The 16,722-nt window shown below is 41.1% G+C and overlaps 1 protein-coding gene across 1 annotated transcript in view; it reads right to left on the reverse strand.

Moving 5' to 3' along the window:
• Positions 1-9,558: 9,558 nt before the first annotated feature.
• LOC143487681 (uncharacterized) overlaps positions 9,559-16,722 on the reverse strand; it is a 29,986-nt gene continuing 22,822 nt past the window's right edge. Inside the window, exons 10-12 of the mRNA XM_076986749.1 lie at positions 16,314-16,556; positions 12,038-12,145; positions 9,559-10,557 (exon numbers count right to left, since the gene is read on the reverse strand). Of these exons, the coding sequence (XP_076842864.1) occupies positions 10,502-10,557; positions 12,038-12,145; positions 16,314-16,556 (407 nt within the window). The 3' untranslated portion in view covers positions 9,559-10,501. The remainder of the gene's footprint in view (positions 10,558-12,037; positions 12,146-16,313; positions 16,557-16,722) is intronic.

A 16,722-nucleotide genomic window follows, 5' to 3' on the forward strand; every position in this document is an offset into this window, starting at 1 on the left:
CTGTTGAGGAAACGGGTTGAGTATAAGTGGACTAGTGATTGTCAGAAGGCTTTTGAAAGTCTGAAAGGTCTCTTATATAGTGCACCAGTGTTGGCTTCTCCTGATTTTACCTGTCCTTTCAAACTAGAGGTGGATGCTCGGCCAGGCCAACCCTTCCTTTGGGTAGAGGATATGGTGGTGGTTGTGTCTGAGCTGTGTACTATGATGTTTCCGTGTAGACCTCCAGGAGATGAGAGAGGAGGCAGAGGGTGGGCATATGGCAAGAGAGACTTAAATATATTTGACTGTCATTATTTTGTACACAGCTATTTTTGTGATCCGAAGTATTGTCTGCTTGCTGGGGGTTTGTGATAGTAATACATAATAAAGGTTTTTCTTTTCACTTGTATTGTGATATATGTTAGTAGGGGGTAAGTCTCAGTTGTGTTTTTCTTTTTTTTGGGTAAATAAGTTAAAAGGTGGGAGGAGTTAGTTGGAATTATGTTTGTTGTTTTGGCGTGGCTTTACTCTCGAAGTTATTATATGTATTTTGTTATTTCTTTGTCTGTAAACCATGGGCAAATATACCTATGAACAGTGACTGACTGCTAAATGCTGAAAATGCAACTGTAGTTTTGGCCACTGTTGTAGCACTTACAACCCATAAACCATGTGTGGTACCCACAAAAGGAACCATAACATGGCAGTGCTGACTCATCTGTTGACACTAGTGAGTTCTGAGGGTTGTTCCTGCATCACCACTGAATGCAGCATAAAAGTGGATAAATTCTGCTGTGAATCCATGAAAAATTGAAAAATGTGATCTGAGCGACTCTGAACAAGGCACCACCTAAGCATTGTGGCTAACCAAGTTCATCACTTCATGGCAGCTGTTTACTCCATGGCAGAGAGACACAATCAGCAGGACAATGCATCATGCCACCAGAGTCAATAGTCCTGTATAATAGTCCTGTGTTGGTTCCAGGATCATGACAGTGAGTTGTCTTGGCCTGTGATTGGTTGTCTGTGACTTGTACCTGTGTTAACAATTGTAAAGCGCCTGGAGTATCCTGAAAGGCGCTATATAAATTGAACATTCATTCATTTCTTAATCCTACAGAGCACCTCTGGAAACAGGTAGAACCAGCTTTTCAGAGCATATCAGTACTAACAAGTAATTTGAGGAACTGCGAGAAGCAATCCTGTCCACATGAGTGCTGTTACATCCCATACTGACAGACCCACCTCCTTATCCTCCAGGCCTGGACTTGGCTACCACCTCACTCTGGCTCCGCCCCTCCACTTAGGCCTCAGAGGATGACGATCCCAAGACAAGAGAGAGATTGAAAGAGACTGAGAGGCTTTGTGTGTGAGACTGTTGTATGGTCCTGTTTTGATATATCGTGTGCTAGCTCACATGGATTTGTATAACTTTGTGTCTTTATATGTGTTGTCTCTCTTTTGTATGAACACTGTTAGTCTTGTGTGAGCCCTGTGGGAGAAGTTGTAAATTTGTGCTTAGACACTGTGTGTAGGGAGTGGTGCCTTGTTTAGTGGGTTTGTGTTTGTTTGCTATCAGTGTTGGTAAGGATTGTACTTCTTATGTTGTAGGATTAGTTATATTATTTTTCTATGGGGGGTTGTTTGTTATTTTGGCCTTGCCACTCCTGACGATTGCCAGTAAACTTAATTAGTAATCAGATAAAGTGGTCCTCGATGCCTTTGTTTGCATATCTTCCATTATCCATATTTGTACAGATCATATACATACATTCATGCGGCCTTTACCTAGACAAGGGACGTAACAGTATCTCTAATAAATTGATCGATCAGTTAAAGTATTTAATTACTATATTGTTACAATAAAGCATAGACAACTAGCAACACAGTTAGATACATCGAAAGGCACTATACACAGCCTCACACAGACTCAGAATCACATCTGAATCAGAATTCACTTTACTTAGTTCGATATCTAAATGTCATTTCCAACTCCCCTTCTATGAAAGCAGCTGATGTTGAGGCCTTTTAGTCCTTTGTGTTGTCTGCCCACTGTCTGGTTGAAGACTCTTGAATGCCAAAGTGACTGAGCCCAGATGTGCTACGTGATTAACAGGTTACTGAGTGACCCAGTCAATTTCACACCTGGAAGGAATTATTACACTGCACAAGGTGTTGAACAGAGATCCACACCAGCCATGAGAAGGTTCTGATTGTACACTGACAGACCTGTCCACACAGTGAGGTTAAAAAAGGTGTCCACTGACTTCTAGGAAATCATACTTATAGTTACTTATAGTATCATGCCAGCATGCCCAGGTGTGGTCTCTGTCACATTAGGCCACTCCCCCTGCTGTCAGTCATGTCCTTGTTTACATTTTCCATGCTTTGTTGTTTTGGATTCTATAGTCATGCTCGTTGTCTAGTTCTGTGCCCATGGTTAATTGTACTCACCTGTGTCATTTAGCTCCCAGTTAACCTTGTGTATATATACCCCATGTTTTGAGGTCTTCATTGCTGGTCATTGTATGGAATGTACATAAGGTGTTCTGTACTGTTGGTGTGCACACTAGCCTCTGTTGTATGTCATCAGTGTAATTCTTCTGAGCTCTACTGAGTTGTGTTCACCTGCATTTCTATTCATCATGTACCCTGCATGTCTTGCCACTGGTAAACTGACCCTTGACTGTTACAATGATTCTGATTCTAATAAATATCACTCTTCTCAGCTCATTTCCGCCTTGCTATCACTCCAGATTACACTCCCACTGATCCACTGATGTTCACTCATGTCACAACAGCCATGGGCCTCAGAGCCATTATGACACATGACCAAAATATATGACCAAGATGACTCCGGTTACATCCTCTGGCTACCTGCCAATGTGAAGAATAGGTGAAACTTAGAGGAAATCAACAGTTGACTCCTGTAATGAATCAGACTCATAGACACAATGGGTCCATATGCAGGTAAAAAATATTTAAATGTAGAGGTGAGGCAAAGGACAGTCCAGAACACAAAACCAGAGTTGTATAGTAACAAAGTAGAACTACTTCACTACTGTACTTAAGTACTAAAATGCTGTATCTGTATTTTACTGGAGTATTTACTTACTATTTCCAGTGTAGTAATCAGATTAAAGTTACTTATCCAAGTAACTGTGCGTTACTATTTATATTTTCCCTAGTAAATATATATATTTTGCTTTCTTCTTGTCTCAATTCTACTTTTGCGTCTGACCGTAGCGCTCGACTCCGCACGCTGCGCGCGACCCTGTGAGAGCGCGAGTACATTTTACAAGACATTTTACAGGACATCTTTGCAGTGTCCTCCCGTAACGATATGTTGTAGTATAAAAAAACACCCCTCAAAACAGGGGAAGGAACATTTACCTGACGAACTTTAATGTTGCTTTGTGTTGCAAGTGCTGGAATTTTGACTAGCGTAGCCTACTTTAAAATGCTTGTATTTCGTTTCACAACAAATAGCTGTCTGACTGTACAGTTCGCTTGTATTACGTTTACAAATAAATGTACAAATAATACCGCGCAGCTACAAAAACGTAATGTCAGGAGCAGTGTTGGGTAAGTTACTTTAAAAAAGTAATTCGTTACAGTTACAAGTTACCTTGTTTAAAATGTAATTGTAGTGTAACTTTTGAAAATGTATGTGAATGAATGTACTTTTGAAAAGTAATGTAACTAATTACTTTTGGATTACTTTTTGATTGCTTTAAGGTTTAAATGAGTATTGACCCATGATCAACATTTAATTTTTGAGAACTGACAGTGTGAAACTTAAGAGTATGAAGCTGAGAGGGAATTGCTGACAGGCAATCACAGGAGGTCCACAAGAAGAGATGCCTGCACCAGGCATGTAAGATTCTCAGACTATTGTCATCGGGCCATACTCTTTTCTGCTCCTCCCCCAGGCTCTACCATTTTCACAGTTTGCAGACTAACACAAGTAGGTTCAGATACCACTTCTTTCCCACAGCGGTCACCTTATTGAACTCTTCCCAAAGACCATACCTTACCATCCACACAAAATCTGTACAGTGTTCCTCTGTATAGCCATATCTACAGTGGTATAGGATAATCTGTATATTATCTGTATGATTCAATCTGTATTTATCACATTTATTTATACCATATATTTTTCTTTGCCCTGTGCATTGTACTGCCATAACTACATTACACACACATGCATTTCCCTAGGTAATTTATCTACTCTGCACATATCTATTAACCATCTTTACTTACACTAGCTGTAAATAACTGCATTTTATCTCTAAATACTGCATTCTATACAATCTGCACGTGTTGCACTTGATTAGATACCAAACTGCATTTCATTACTTCATACAAATTTCATTTAAATATTGCTTGTCGAACGGTAGGTCTAAGATAGGTCCAATGATACCAATTGGGTAGGCTAGGTCGTGTCATAGTCATAATTACTCATTTGATACCGTCTGTCATTGTCTATAATAGTCATGTATGATTTCAATGAATACCTGTTTAGGACTTTAAACAGCTAATTTGGTTAGCCTGTAAATCAAGCTAGCATGCCCGGGACTGTCCCGGTTTTCACGTCGCTGTCCCGGTTTGTCTCGGTTTTCCTTCTTTTTAATATTCGGTCCCGGCAAAAAAAAATCATTTAATGTCCCACCAACATACTTGCTGTTTGCCCATGCGTTCGCGTACACAACCGGCTGCGTTGTGAACGTTACTGAGAACATACTAGCCTATGTGCAACGCGTGAAACTGGAGGCGTCCACTAGAGGGCAGAACGTAGAAAGGGCTTCGGTATTTTAACGATGCAAGCAAAACTTTTGGAGGACGTGCAAGACCTACGCGCCAAACCGACGCAGGATACGCGAAGCAGCCATGATGCGTACGCGAACGCGTAGTTAACAGCAAGTATGTTTCCAGCTTTAGAATTCGACGGATGATTCAGCTATTGAAGAATTTATTAATAATATAAATCTCCCAAAACTGAAAAACGAACAAGTTGTTGCACTGGATTCACCACTTGGTCTGCCCGAATTACATGAAGCCCTACAGCAGCTACCAAATAACAAAGCTCCAGGACCAGACGGATTTCCGATAGAATTCTACAAAGAATTATGGTCTGTGCTAGAACCAACCTTTTTTAGAATGGTAAATCATATTCAAAATGATAACGTACTGTCCCCAGACATGAATTCTGCTAACATTAGTGTACTTCTTAAGCCAGGCAAAGACCCTACACTTCCTTCCAGCTATCGCCCCATCTCACTCATAAATGTAGATCTTAAAATTATTTGCAAAACACTTGCCAGAAGATTAGAGAAAATCACCCCACTTATAATACATCCAGACCAAACAGGTTTTATCAAGGGTAGACAATCAGCCTACAATACATGCAGACTAATAAACATAATAGATTACTGCACGTTTAACAAATTAGAGTCTACCATTGTATCTTTAGATGCAGAAAAAGCATTTGACCGGTTAAACTGAAAATATTTATTAGCAGTTCTACACAAATTTGGATTTGGCTCATCCTTCATAAACTGGATCAAAACCTTACATAGCTCTCCTAATGGACGAGTTAGGACAAACGATATCACTTCACAAAGCTTCACTCTGCAGAGGGGCACCAGGCAGGGCTGCCCACTATCACCCTCACTTTTCATTCTCTTCATTGAGCCATTAGCAGCAGCAATTCGACAAAATGCAAATATTACAGGAATTAACACAGGAACCACAAACCATAAGATAAGTCTTTACGCAGATGATGTATTACTTTTCCTACAGAACACACAAGCTTCTCTTCCGAATATAATCAAACTTATAGACAGCTTCTCTTCTATATCAGAATATTCCATCAACTGGGGTAAGTCAACAGTCTTACCTATAAATTGTAGTTTTCAGAATACGACCACCACTCCACTACAATCAGGTAATATTAGATACTTAGGCATACATATCTACACTAAACTTTCAGACTTAGTGCAGTTAAATCATATCCCTCTGTTAAAAACAATAGAAGATGATCTCACACGTTGGAACGCTTTACCTATATCACTCATGGGGAAAATTGCTACCATTAAAATGATGGTTCTACCAAAAGTCAACTATTTATTCTCACTAATCCCAAATAAACCCTCTGCTGCTTGGTTTAAACCCTTAGACTCAAACATCTCAAAATTCCTGTGGAAAAACAAGCCACCAAGAATAAGTCTGAAAACCTTGCAAAAGCCAAAACTCAATGGTGGCTTAGAACTACCAAATTTTTATAATTATTTCTTAGCCAATAGATTACAGTACATTTTAAAATGGATCAAATATGACTTACTAGACAGCCCATGGTTGGACCTAGAACAAGCATTCTGTGGGAAAATAAAACTCTCAGACCTACCTTACATTAGCTCCAATATTAAGCATCAAGACTGTTTTAAAAGCCTTAATATAAAAACTTCACTGACAGCCTGGTGGGAATTTCTAAAACTAACTCGGTCCCCACTCAATCATTCAACAGAGATTCAACTGCAATCAACTGAATCTAGAAATATCAGTATGGGTAACTGAATTTTTAAATCTATGTACTCCTAAATTATTATCAAAACTATATAAATTATTGTTAAAATTTGATGACTCAATCTCCCTTGCGATAGCCAAATGGGAACAAGATCTCTCTATTAATCCCGATCAACACTTTTGGACAGATATATGTATAAATATTTTCAAAATAAGTAAAAACCCCAACTTACAACTTATACAATACAAAGCAGTACAGCAGTACAGCAGGTGGCTGGCTGGCCCTTAGGGGGGTGGCTATTGGGGGTATCTGGGGTGGGCCGGGGGCGCTGGGTTCTGGACTCAGACCAGCACATCTTCACCCTGTTGATGTCTATTGTTGTATGATCATTGTGCGATAGGTATGGTGGTGGGTGCCGGCATGGGTGAGATGTGCACATGGCACAAGGTGTGCGGGTGTATATGTGTGTGGAGATGTATATATGGTATGAATGTGTGTGGGTGTACATATGGGATGAATGTGTGTGGAGATGTATATATGGGATGAATGTGTGTGGGTGTACATATGGGATGAATGTGTGTGGAGATGTATATATGGTATGAACGTGTGTGGGGGTATACGTGTGTGAGAGTATGTGTTTAGGTGTATGTGGATGCCTACTCTCGGCGGTGGGGGTGGTGGGGGCCGGGATTGGATATGCTGACGGGGTGGGATGTCCCCCCCAGTCTCCCGGGGTTGGCCACTCCCTGCCTCGAGCTGGGGGGGCAGCGAGGCTTGGTGCCTAATGAGCCTGCTAGCAAGCAGACTCTCCTCTTCCAGAGGACCATTTCCTCTGGACCTACGCATTTCCACCCACCCACCCCCCACACATACATACACACACACACACACACACACACACACACACACACTTGCAATTACTAGGGGGGGGGAGTTTTGTGAACGACTTCACACTGCTTGTGATGCTGCTAAAGTGTCACTTTCAGTTGCTCAGTGTGCCATGAAGGCGACGTTTGACATAAAGGCGCTACGTCCGGTGGCCCGGGCCCTTGCCCACGTTTGTCGTAGCACCTGTCCCCTCAATTTTAACTGCACCATAGTATCACACACTACCATACATGCATATACACCAACACCTACACAGCACTGGGGGTGGAGGGGTGGGAAGGCCTTCCTTCACCCGTTTCCTGCTCCCTGCTGGGGCGGGGGTGGGTTGCTAGCGCTGGGCTGGGGGCGTCCTGGGGCTGCTGCCGATCCTTGCTGGTCCAGCCATTTGCCCCCCCCCCCCCCCACGGAGGGTTTGTTAGTTTGGATGAACGTGTGTTTTTGTCCTTGTCTCTGTGTGTATAGGAAGATGACGTGTTGGGTGGGGGGATATGAGGACGTGTGTATATATTGGGGTGTATGTGTGTATACGTATGTGCATAAGGATGGGTGTAGGTGTATACATGGCAAGGGTGAATATAAGGGGTAGTGTGCAGGTATGTAGGGGGGTATATATGGGGGTGAATGTATGAGTGTATGTGTGGGGACGGCTGGTTCTGGGTCTGGGGCTTATTGTGCCCGGTCCTCTCCCGGCTGCTCCCCTGTGATTACTGCTCTACTCCAGAGGGGGGCGCCTTGGGATTCCGGGGCCTGGATTGGTGCTCCGGCGTGGGGGCGGTTGGCCCGCTCCCCTGGGCGGTTGTGGTCCGGGGCAGCTCGGGACTCCTTGGCGGGAAGGGGGCCCTGCCGGGTGGTGGGTGATTCCCGGGGGCACGTGGCGCTGGGGCTTTGCTACTGGCCCATGGTGGGGGGGCTCTGTTTCCTCTGGTTCCCCTGGACCTGCACTCCTTGGCTGGGGGGGTGCTGTCCAGGGTCTCCCTTTCCCGCCTGCTGGGGCGGGCACGCAGGGGTCACTGGGAAGTGCTGCCCTGGGACTCCACAGCTCCTGGAGGGGCCGTGGGCGGGTGGGATTCCCGGGTCTTTCTCTGCTTACCTCTGGCCTCTGGGGGGAAGTTGTCGCAGCTTTCTACCCTCGCTGGCAAGTACATTCTGTACATTTATCCTATGTTGCACTTTTGTGTTGCACATAAACACACATTCATACATACATATACATTACAGTCATTTGTGCTGTATGTCTTGGGTACACTTTCTGCTCTACTTTGCAGTGGTCATTTGAGCTGGTTGTTTTTGTTTTGTTTTTTTTTTAGTGCTGTCAATTCCAGGTGCCGTGATTAAAAGTCCTCACCAGGATTTTGCTCAAACTTACTAGATCTTCTAATTAGCAATCCAGGTAAAATTAGTGGAATCAACACAATCCAGGAAGCCAGAGCAAAATCCTGGTGAGGACTTTTAATCGCGGCACCTGGAATTGACAGCACTATTTTTTTAATATACATATTTACTTTTTTTAATTGTTATTATTATATCTTTTTTTATATATGTGCGAACACACATTAAATAAGTGATGAACACAGACCCTCGTGATCTCGAGACAAGGCACAGGTGCGACTATGAACACGCTCACTGACAACCCACACCCACGGAAGTACATACATGGACATAACGACACGCAGACAACGTAGCGGCACGCCCACAGGGAAGGGTCCGGAGCCATCACCGTAACAGTTTTCTCAGCTAAACTTATACTTATACGAACTTATACTTCTGTGTCAAACCTACGACGTAGCAGGACATAGGTTATCTGTTTTTTTTGTACGAAGTGTTAAGCCCAGTTTAAGTACAAGAATACAGAACACTTGTATTTGTGGTCTTTGACATATTTTGATTTGTAAGTGATCAATTGATAATCAAACTTTGATGGCTGTCTTTAATTAATTCAAAACACAATACTTGTAATTTTTACTTTCAGTACTTGAGTAATACATTTTAGAATAAACTGCTTGCAATACTTAAGTACAAAAAATGCTGAATCCTTCTGTAGTTCTACTTAAGTAGTTTTTAAAAAAACAAAACACTTCAACTTCTACTCAAGTCAATTTTTTAATAGAGTACTTGTACTTTTACTCAAGTAAGAGTCTCTAATACTTTATACAACACGGCACAAAACAATGTCAAACCAGGCAAAAGCAGATCAAACTAGAGCAGAAGCACAAGAGACTTTGCAATAAAAAAAGTCAAAAACACAGTCCAAGATACAAACATACAGGATATGCTAAAAGAGCCAGGGCAGCTTTGGCCACTGGCTACAAAGAGTACCAAAACTCCACACTGAAGGGCTGGTTTAGTGGGTTTAAATATTCTGACTAGATGAATAATACAGAGCAGGTGAGTTTGTAACCATGGAGATGTCTCGGTTCTTCAGAGAGGTGGACCTCTGGTGGCCAGATGAGGAATTACTGACAAATACAAGCACCAAACTGAAGTTCACAATTATTGTCACTGTTTCTCTCCTTTTATCCATCCCTCCATTCTATCATGAGCTCACTGGTTTAATAACTCTTAATCTTACAGGAATATGTAAAATAATTACAGCAATGAATGGTAAAGATGTTATATACAGGCAGGAACATGACTGTAGATGTGCAATAGTGTATTTGCAAACGTCTGCTGCAGTGAGGTGAACACGGGCTATAGTGAGGTCACAGTGGCAAGCAATCATAAGTAATTAATCTTATTTCTGCGGTATATTTAAGAGTCTGACAGCAGTGGGCAAGAAAGAGTTCGTTAATCTAGTGGTTTTGCATTTTGCACTTCTGTACCTCCGGCCTGAGAGCAAAAGTGTGAACAGTCCATGCTGAGGGTGTGTGGGGTCTTTACAGTGTTTCTCAGTTGATTTGGTACATTTCTCACATCATGGTTTACATTTGCATCCCATCAAGTGGATTTCTCAAAACAGTTAGTGCAGACAGCAAAACTCAAAACTCTATGAGCTGAACATCGACGCTAAGCAGTTCTGTAAATGTGTGTGTAATTTCGTTTGTGCTTCTTTGCCGCTGTTTGACCTGGGGAGTCTCATGGTTGCCATGACACTCTTCAGATGGAGTTCTTCTACACGTCTTGATCCACACTGGTGTGCAGAACCTCTGACATCTGCTGTTCTTCACCTAAGAGCATTACAATGGAAAGATCACATGTTCAACATCACATGGTAGCATAACATCAATGAGATCTCACAACATGCTGACACACGTATTACTTTAAAAAGCAGAGTCTTTGCAGTGTCTGCTAACCAGTTTAATCACATTTATCAAATTATGATGCACAGGTCACTTTCTGAACATTGGCATGTTACATAGTGAATGTGAATCTAATTAACTTTTTAATTAATATTACATTTTAAATAACCTATTAATTAATAATTAATAAAATAATGTAATTTAATTAATACACTGTTTAAAAAATTATTTTGTTTCCTGCAACAAACAAAACCCCATTTATTATGTATTTAAAAACAAGTACGTTTGTAAATATTCGTTATTAAAGAATTTGCCATATACACTCCAAACATTGAAGGTAAATGGGTTTAGGGTCTGTCCTACAATCTAGTGAGTTGCCTAAATAGGCATTGATTACACAGCCCCAGTGTCATGTCTGGCTCCGCCTCTGTCCTCTTAGTCTGGTTTCAGTGTTTGTCCATTCCCTCCTTCATGTTTGTAACCCCGCCCATCAATAGAATTATGAGGTGTTTGTACTTAGTTTTCTTTGGTTTGTCCTGTATTTAAACCCTGGTTTCTGTGTAGACTGTACTGGTCATTGTTTTGTGTTTCAGCCTTGTGGTTCATGTCTGTACGTCTGCCTATGTTTGGTTTAGTCTTTGTAGAATAATAAATATGTATTTTTATTAAAAATAAAATCCCTCACTGACAGATTTGACTTTGGCCTGTTTATATGACCCTGATTTTGGATTGTCCTTCATGACACCTCACTCTTCTCAACACATGCGTCTGCCTCATCACTCCCAGATGCCACAGGCAATACACCCATAGGCAGTGGTTTAAGTAGGTAGCATTCTAACTTAAATCTGTCCTCATAAGGATGATTGATGAGACACTGAAGTTAGAGATGAAGACTATTTCATCATGGTTTGTTCCCACCCACTGCACGGAAAACAAGTGTTTATTTAACATTACCCGAGTTGTTAGTGATTTTTATTCTCGTATTAGATAAGCTATTTGTAACATTAAGAAACTGGTTAGCCAGTTTTATATCCACTACAACAGCCCGAGGCTTCAAAGTCCTCTGGCGTAATTGCTAATCGGTGTATAACTGTAATAGGGTTTCAAACTAACCTAAGGGGGAACATTGATACTATATATCAGCACTCATGAATGATCTTTTATGCATTAAAATTACTTGATTAGAGTTATTTGCATAATTTATAATAAAAGGTACTAATAACCATATAATCAAACCCAGTATTTTGCTGATTGTTATTATGACATTAATGTTTAGGCATTAAGAAACGTGACAATATGAATTGTTATGTGTGTCCTGAAAATAATTATATAAAAATTCTTAAACTATTGGATGATTAATGTATTTGTTTGGGTTTATTACTATAGAGAGGTACAATATGTTCTTAACCTTTCACTGCTCTATGTTTGCTTTTGATGTAGATGTGAAAACCTCCTAACAGTGACAGCAGGGTGATGATCTCCAAAACCCACACACACAGAAACACCAAGGAAAAGTCTGAGAGGAGAGAGAGATGAACAAAAAGAGGAGTTATGATGTGGCACAACACCTAAATATTACACTGTATTCCTCAGTGGTTCTCAAACTTTTTCTATCATTCCCCACCTCAGAAGAAGGGGAAATTCCATGCCCCACCTGTCCCATATCACCCAAACAAAATGGTAATAAAATACAAATGGGGGGTGGGGGGGGGGGGGGGATTGTGGTGAACGTAATTTGTTGACCGGGGGGGCCGAATTCAATACAAATACAATGAATACAAATTCATTAAAGGGCCGAATCAAGCCCTGGTTCACACTGTTCCGCAGACATTTTAAACACCCGGGGCTTATGCAAAACGAACAGGCATTAAAATGACAGGCTTAAAAAGGTTCATTTCTTCCAATTGCTTGCGCCCCACCTGCAATACCCACCTGCGCCCCACACTTTGAGAAACGCTGGACTAAATCAATAAGATTGATATGATATTGAAATACACAGAATAATGGTTTTAATATGGTGATGACGAGCTTTGTAATGTGCTTTTAAGGGAAATCAAGTAACTAAATCTGGAGAAACAGTAGCTGTAGATTTTATTTACCTGAAATGAGGAATCAGGTGTGAGTGAACCAAACATCTCTAGCACTTTAACAGAAGCACGACATCTATTGGATTTAGATCTATTTTATGCTATGCCATCTACTGAACTATTCATTTACTCAGGTGTGTAAATAGGAAAAGAGGGCCTGAGGTGCAATTCTGAACAGGGTGAGGGGATTTTAATCAGTTAGACTTGTACCATAACCAGATGATGTCACATTCACCGCTTTTGTGGGAGCTGCAGTTGAAGTCCCTGGAATTGCAGTGGAATCCTGGAATTCCTGGAAAATCCATGGAGTATCACTAGAATTCACTCCTCAATATGTCCATTAAGTAAACAACATGATCTGAAGATCCACCACCCTGCAGAATGTATGAACAACTCACAACTAACACCTTTAACACTAATACCAACATTAGAGTCTGGTGTGCTGGAGTGAAATTTTGCAGGGAAGTAGATCTCCAAGACGTCAGCAGGACACTTGTTATTCTTATAGAATAAGACATTTGATTGTGTGACATACAACAGTGTGTGTCACGACTAGCTCCGCCCTCACCTGTCTATCATGTTCACGAGTTCATGTAACCCCTCCTCTGTATGTTTTGCCAGTCTTTATTTTGGTTCTCTCCTTGGTTCTTCTAGCCACGCCCCTATTCCCTGATTACAGCTGTTTCATGTTTGCCTTCATTAAACTTTGTATTTAGTGTCTGTGTTACTTGTTTTGGTTGTTGAGTTAATGGCTGTTTCAAGGTTTTGCTTCTTGGTTATGTTTTGCCATTCCTTAGTATAGTCAGTTTTCTGTTTGTTAATCTAGTTTGTTCTCAGTTGGAATACTTACACTTTAGTACCCTGAGTCATGTGTCTCATGGTTTGTACTTATATTTCATACGGTTCTACCATTTCTCTTGCCTTCTCCCGTCTAGCATTTCAATTAGGTTTTGTTTCGTATCGTTGTGTCATATTCCCTGTCTAGTGTTTGATAATTTCAGTAGAGTCTTGTGTGTGGTTATTTTCTTTGTTTCTATGTGTGTAGTTTAGATAAGTCTCTGTTTTCATATAGTCTTCATAGTACTTTAGTCATTATTATGTTATGGTATTGTTCTATTTTTATGTTAGCAAACTCTGTGTCCATTTTGTGTATCGTTCTTATATTCTAGATATAATATATCCATTTCCCCCTCTTGGTTCTCACTACGTGGTCTCACCCTTCGTGGTTCACCTTAGTGTTTAGTTTTGACAGAACACGTCCACTCTGTGTTCAGGTGGCAACCTGAGTTAAAGGGGAAGCACCAATAGTGATACCCACGCTCCTTTACATAGGTGTCCATGTTCTAGCTCTTAGATACCACCACGTTACAGTGTGGAGTGGTGAAACTGTGGCTTCTTTTCAGATATTTATTGATATCTATTGTAATTGTTAGGATTTTTTTTCTTTCTTCTTATTATTATTCTTTGTCCCATTTTTTTACCTAAAAGGTATTGTGCAGCCTAGACCGTAATGCCTAGAAACCCCAAACTTGGCAAAAAGGTTCAGTTAACTCCAAGGACCAGATTCCCATACAGGGACCAAATTGGCCTGATGGTGGCGCTATAGCAGACCATGTTGACTTTTGGTCCATATCTCCCACACCGTAGGTCCTAGAACCAAAATTCCAGTTCCTATACATTCCTTGACTAAATTCAATAGGACTTTTAATATACAACCATCAAGCTCCGCCCACTTAGATTTCGAGTTAATTTGCATAATGTGCAAAATCACACATCTTTGAGCGCGAACTAGTCCCTGGATTTTTCACATACGTGCACATATGTGGTATCAAAACGTTCAGAAGAGTCTGAATTTTAAAATGTATCCAACAAAAATGCTAATTTCTTCACTACCTAGTCAGTATAAGCCAATTAAATGAGGGGCGTAAACTCAATTGTAAATTTTGCACTTATGGAACTCTAACTGAAGAAAACTTGCATGCAATGAGATGACACTTCACAGACAGCTTCCCCCTGAGGGTCTGGGGCAGCTCGCAGAGGTTGCCATACCTCACCTGCTAGGGGGCGCTATAACATGCAACAATTTGCCCCATGCACACAGATTGGCCGATCCACATGAAACTTGACAGACATCATCTATGGGCCTCTGAGAACCAGATCCTAAAGTAGACATGCCGTACTTCCAAAATGGCTGATGTAATCGGCCAATCAGTGATCGGCACGTGTTTGACAGGCTTACCATTGGTCAATCTGCACGAAACCTCTTGGGTGTGGGCAAGTGCTGCCCCCTATGACATACTCCAGCTGGGTGTCGATTGGCCACTGGGGGGCGCGATTGCAAAAAAAGCAAGTATATCCCCTACATAATTTCACTTGGGAACATCCAATTGGACTTTTTGAATCCTTGCAGTAGTGCAAACAACTTTCCCATTACATGTCCTATTAAGAAATGCACAGTTTATTTACAGTTAATAATAGTTTGAAATCATCACTTTTCATACTGCTCCTAGGATTTTCATACTATCATGTCAAGCAAAGTCTTATAATACTCTACAGAGTGTGAAATCAAAAAACAATCCAAAGATTTTGGATTTTAGGACACTTATACCTGCTAAATATTTTTTAATGTACAGCATCGATACATATAATATTCATATTATTGAAGCTCTTTCATATTTTATCCAATTCTGACCAAAATGCACAAGCCCATTCAGAGTCCCATCCTGAACAAATTTGTCAAGTTTCATCTAAATCGGTTATCGTATGGCTCTACAGTGCAATATTATATACAATGTTAAAGTCCCTCTGTCACCTTCTCCTTCGCACGCAGGCTGAAACTCACACACTCTCAGTCTCTCTCACACTCTCACCCACATTCCCCCTCCCATCTCTGTGCCCTAAGAACAGTATAGGAAGGCCTGCATGTGTCTATACATGATTGGGCCTGTATATTACCGACAGAGAGAGATTGAGGGAGCCAGAGACTATGCTTTGTTAATTCACTCCTTTCACACCTAGCACGCCTACCATGACTGCCCGTGTATTCAAAGTATGAATGTAGTCTGCAAAGCTTGGCATTACATGACTGCCATGACTGACATAACTGATATGACTGGAATGACATCACTGGCATGACGAACAAAAGTAACATGACTGATATGACTGACATAACTGGCATGACGGGAATGATTTGACTGACATGACTTATGACTAACATGACTGGACTGACATGATTGGCATGACTGACATGACTGGACTGATATGACTGGACTGACATCACTGGCATGACTGACATATACTATACATACACATAGATGCAGCACTAGCCAGATGTGCTATTTCTGTGTCTCCCTTTCTGACACAAGCAGATGTCATCACACACTATCTGTAGAGTACACACTGGCCAAACCCAAACAGCTTCCAAAGGACCTTTTGGGCTTCCTTTTGCCTATTGAGGCCAAAGTGCCTATTCGTGTGTGAACCCGCCAATCGCCGCTTGCGGCTATATTTTGTAATTGAGTTTCGCTTTGGACAGTTTGAGTAAAATCATTACTGCTACATCAGTTATCATATAAATCTTTAAAAAGTGATATGTACCAGGACACTGGTGCAGCTCAATAGAACTTTGTCCATGGCTGATGTGGTTCTGTACGTGACAGGTGATCTGTCCAACTTGCTCTTTCTCCAGCAGGAGAGTCCTGTTCCCATCATCCAGTTGGTGTGTGATTCTGTTTCCACTGAGAGTCCAGCTGAAGTGGAGCTGGTCTCCCTCAGAGGAACAGGACACTGTCCTCTTACTGGACACGCAGCTATAACTAACTTCCACTGAGGACACTGCAGCTGGAGATTACAGAGATCAGAACTGAATGGAAATTTGAGATATTTTCCAACAGAAATATTGATAATGCTTTACAATGACACCTTAAGCTTTATGTATTCCTCAATTTTACAGTAACATAACATCAATAAGATACAGTAACATAACATCAATAAGAATAAGAACATG

The sequence above is a fragment of the Brachyhypopomus gauderio genome, chromosome 2 (assembly GCF_052324685.1).
Source record: "Brachyhypopomus gauderio isolate BG-103 chromosome 2, BGAUD_0.2, whole genome shotgun sequence".
In the NCBI taxonomy this organism is placed as follows: domain Eukaryota; kingdom Metazoa; phylum Chordata; class Actinopteri; order Gymnotiformes; family Hypopomidae; genus Brachyhypopomus; species Brachyhypopomus gauderio.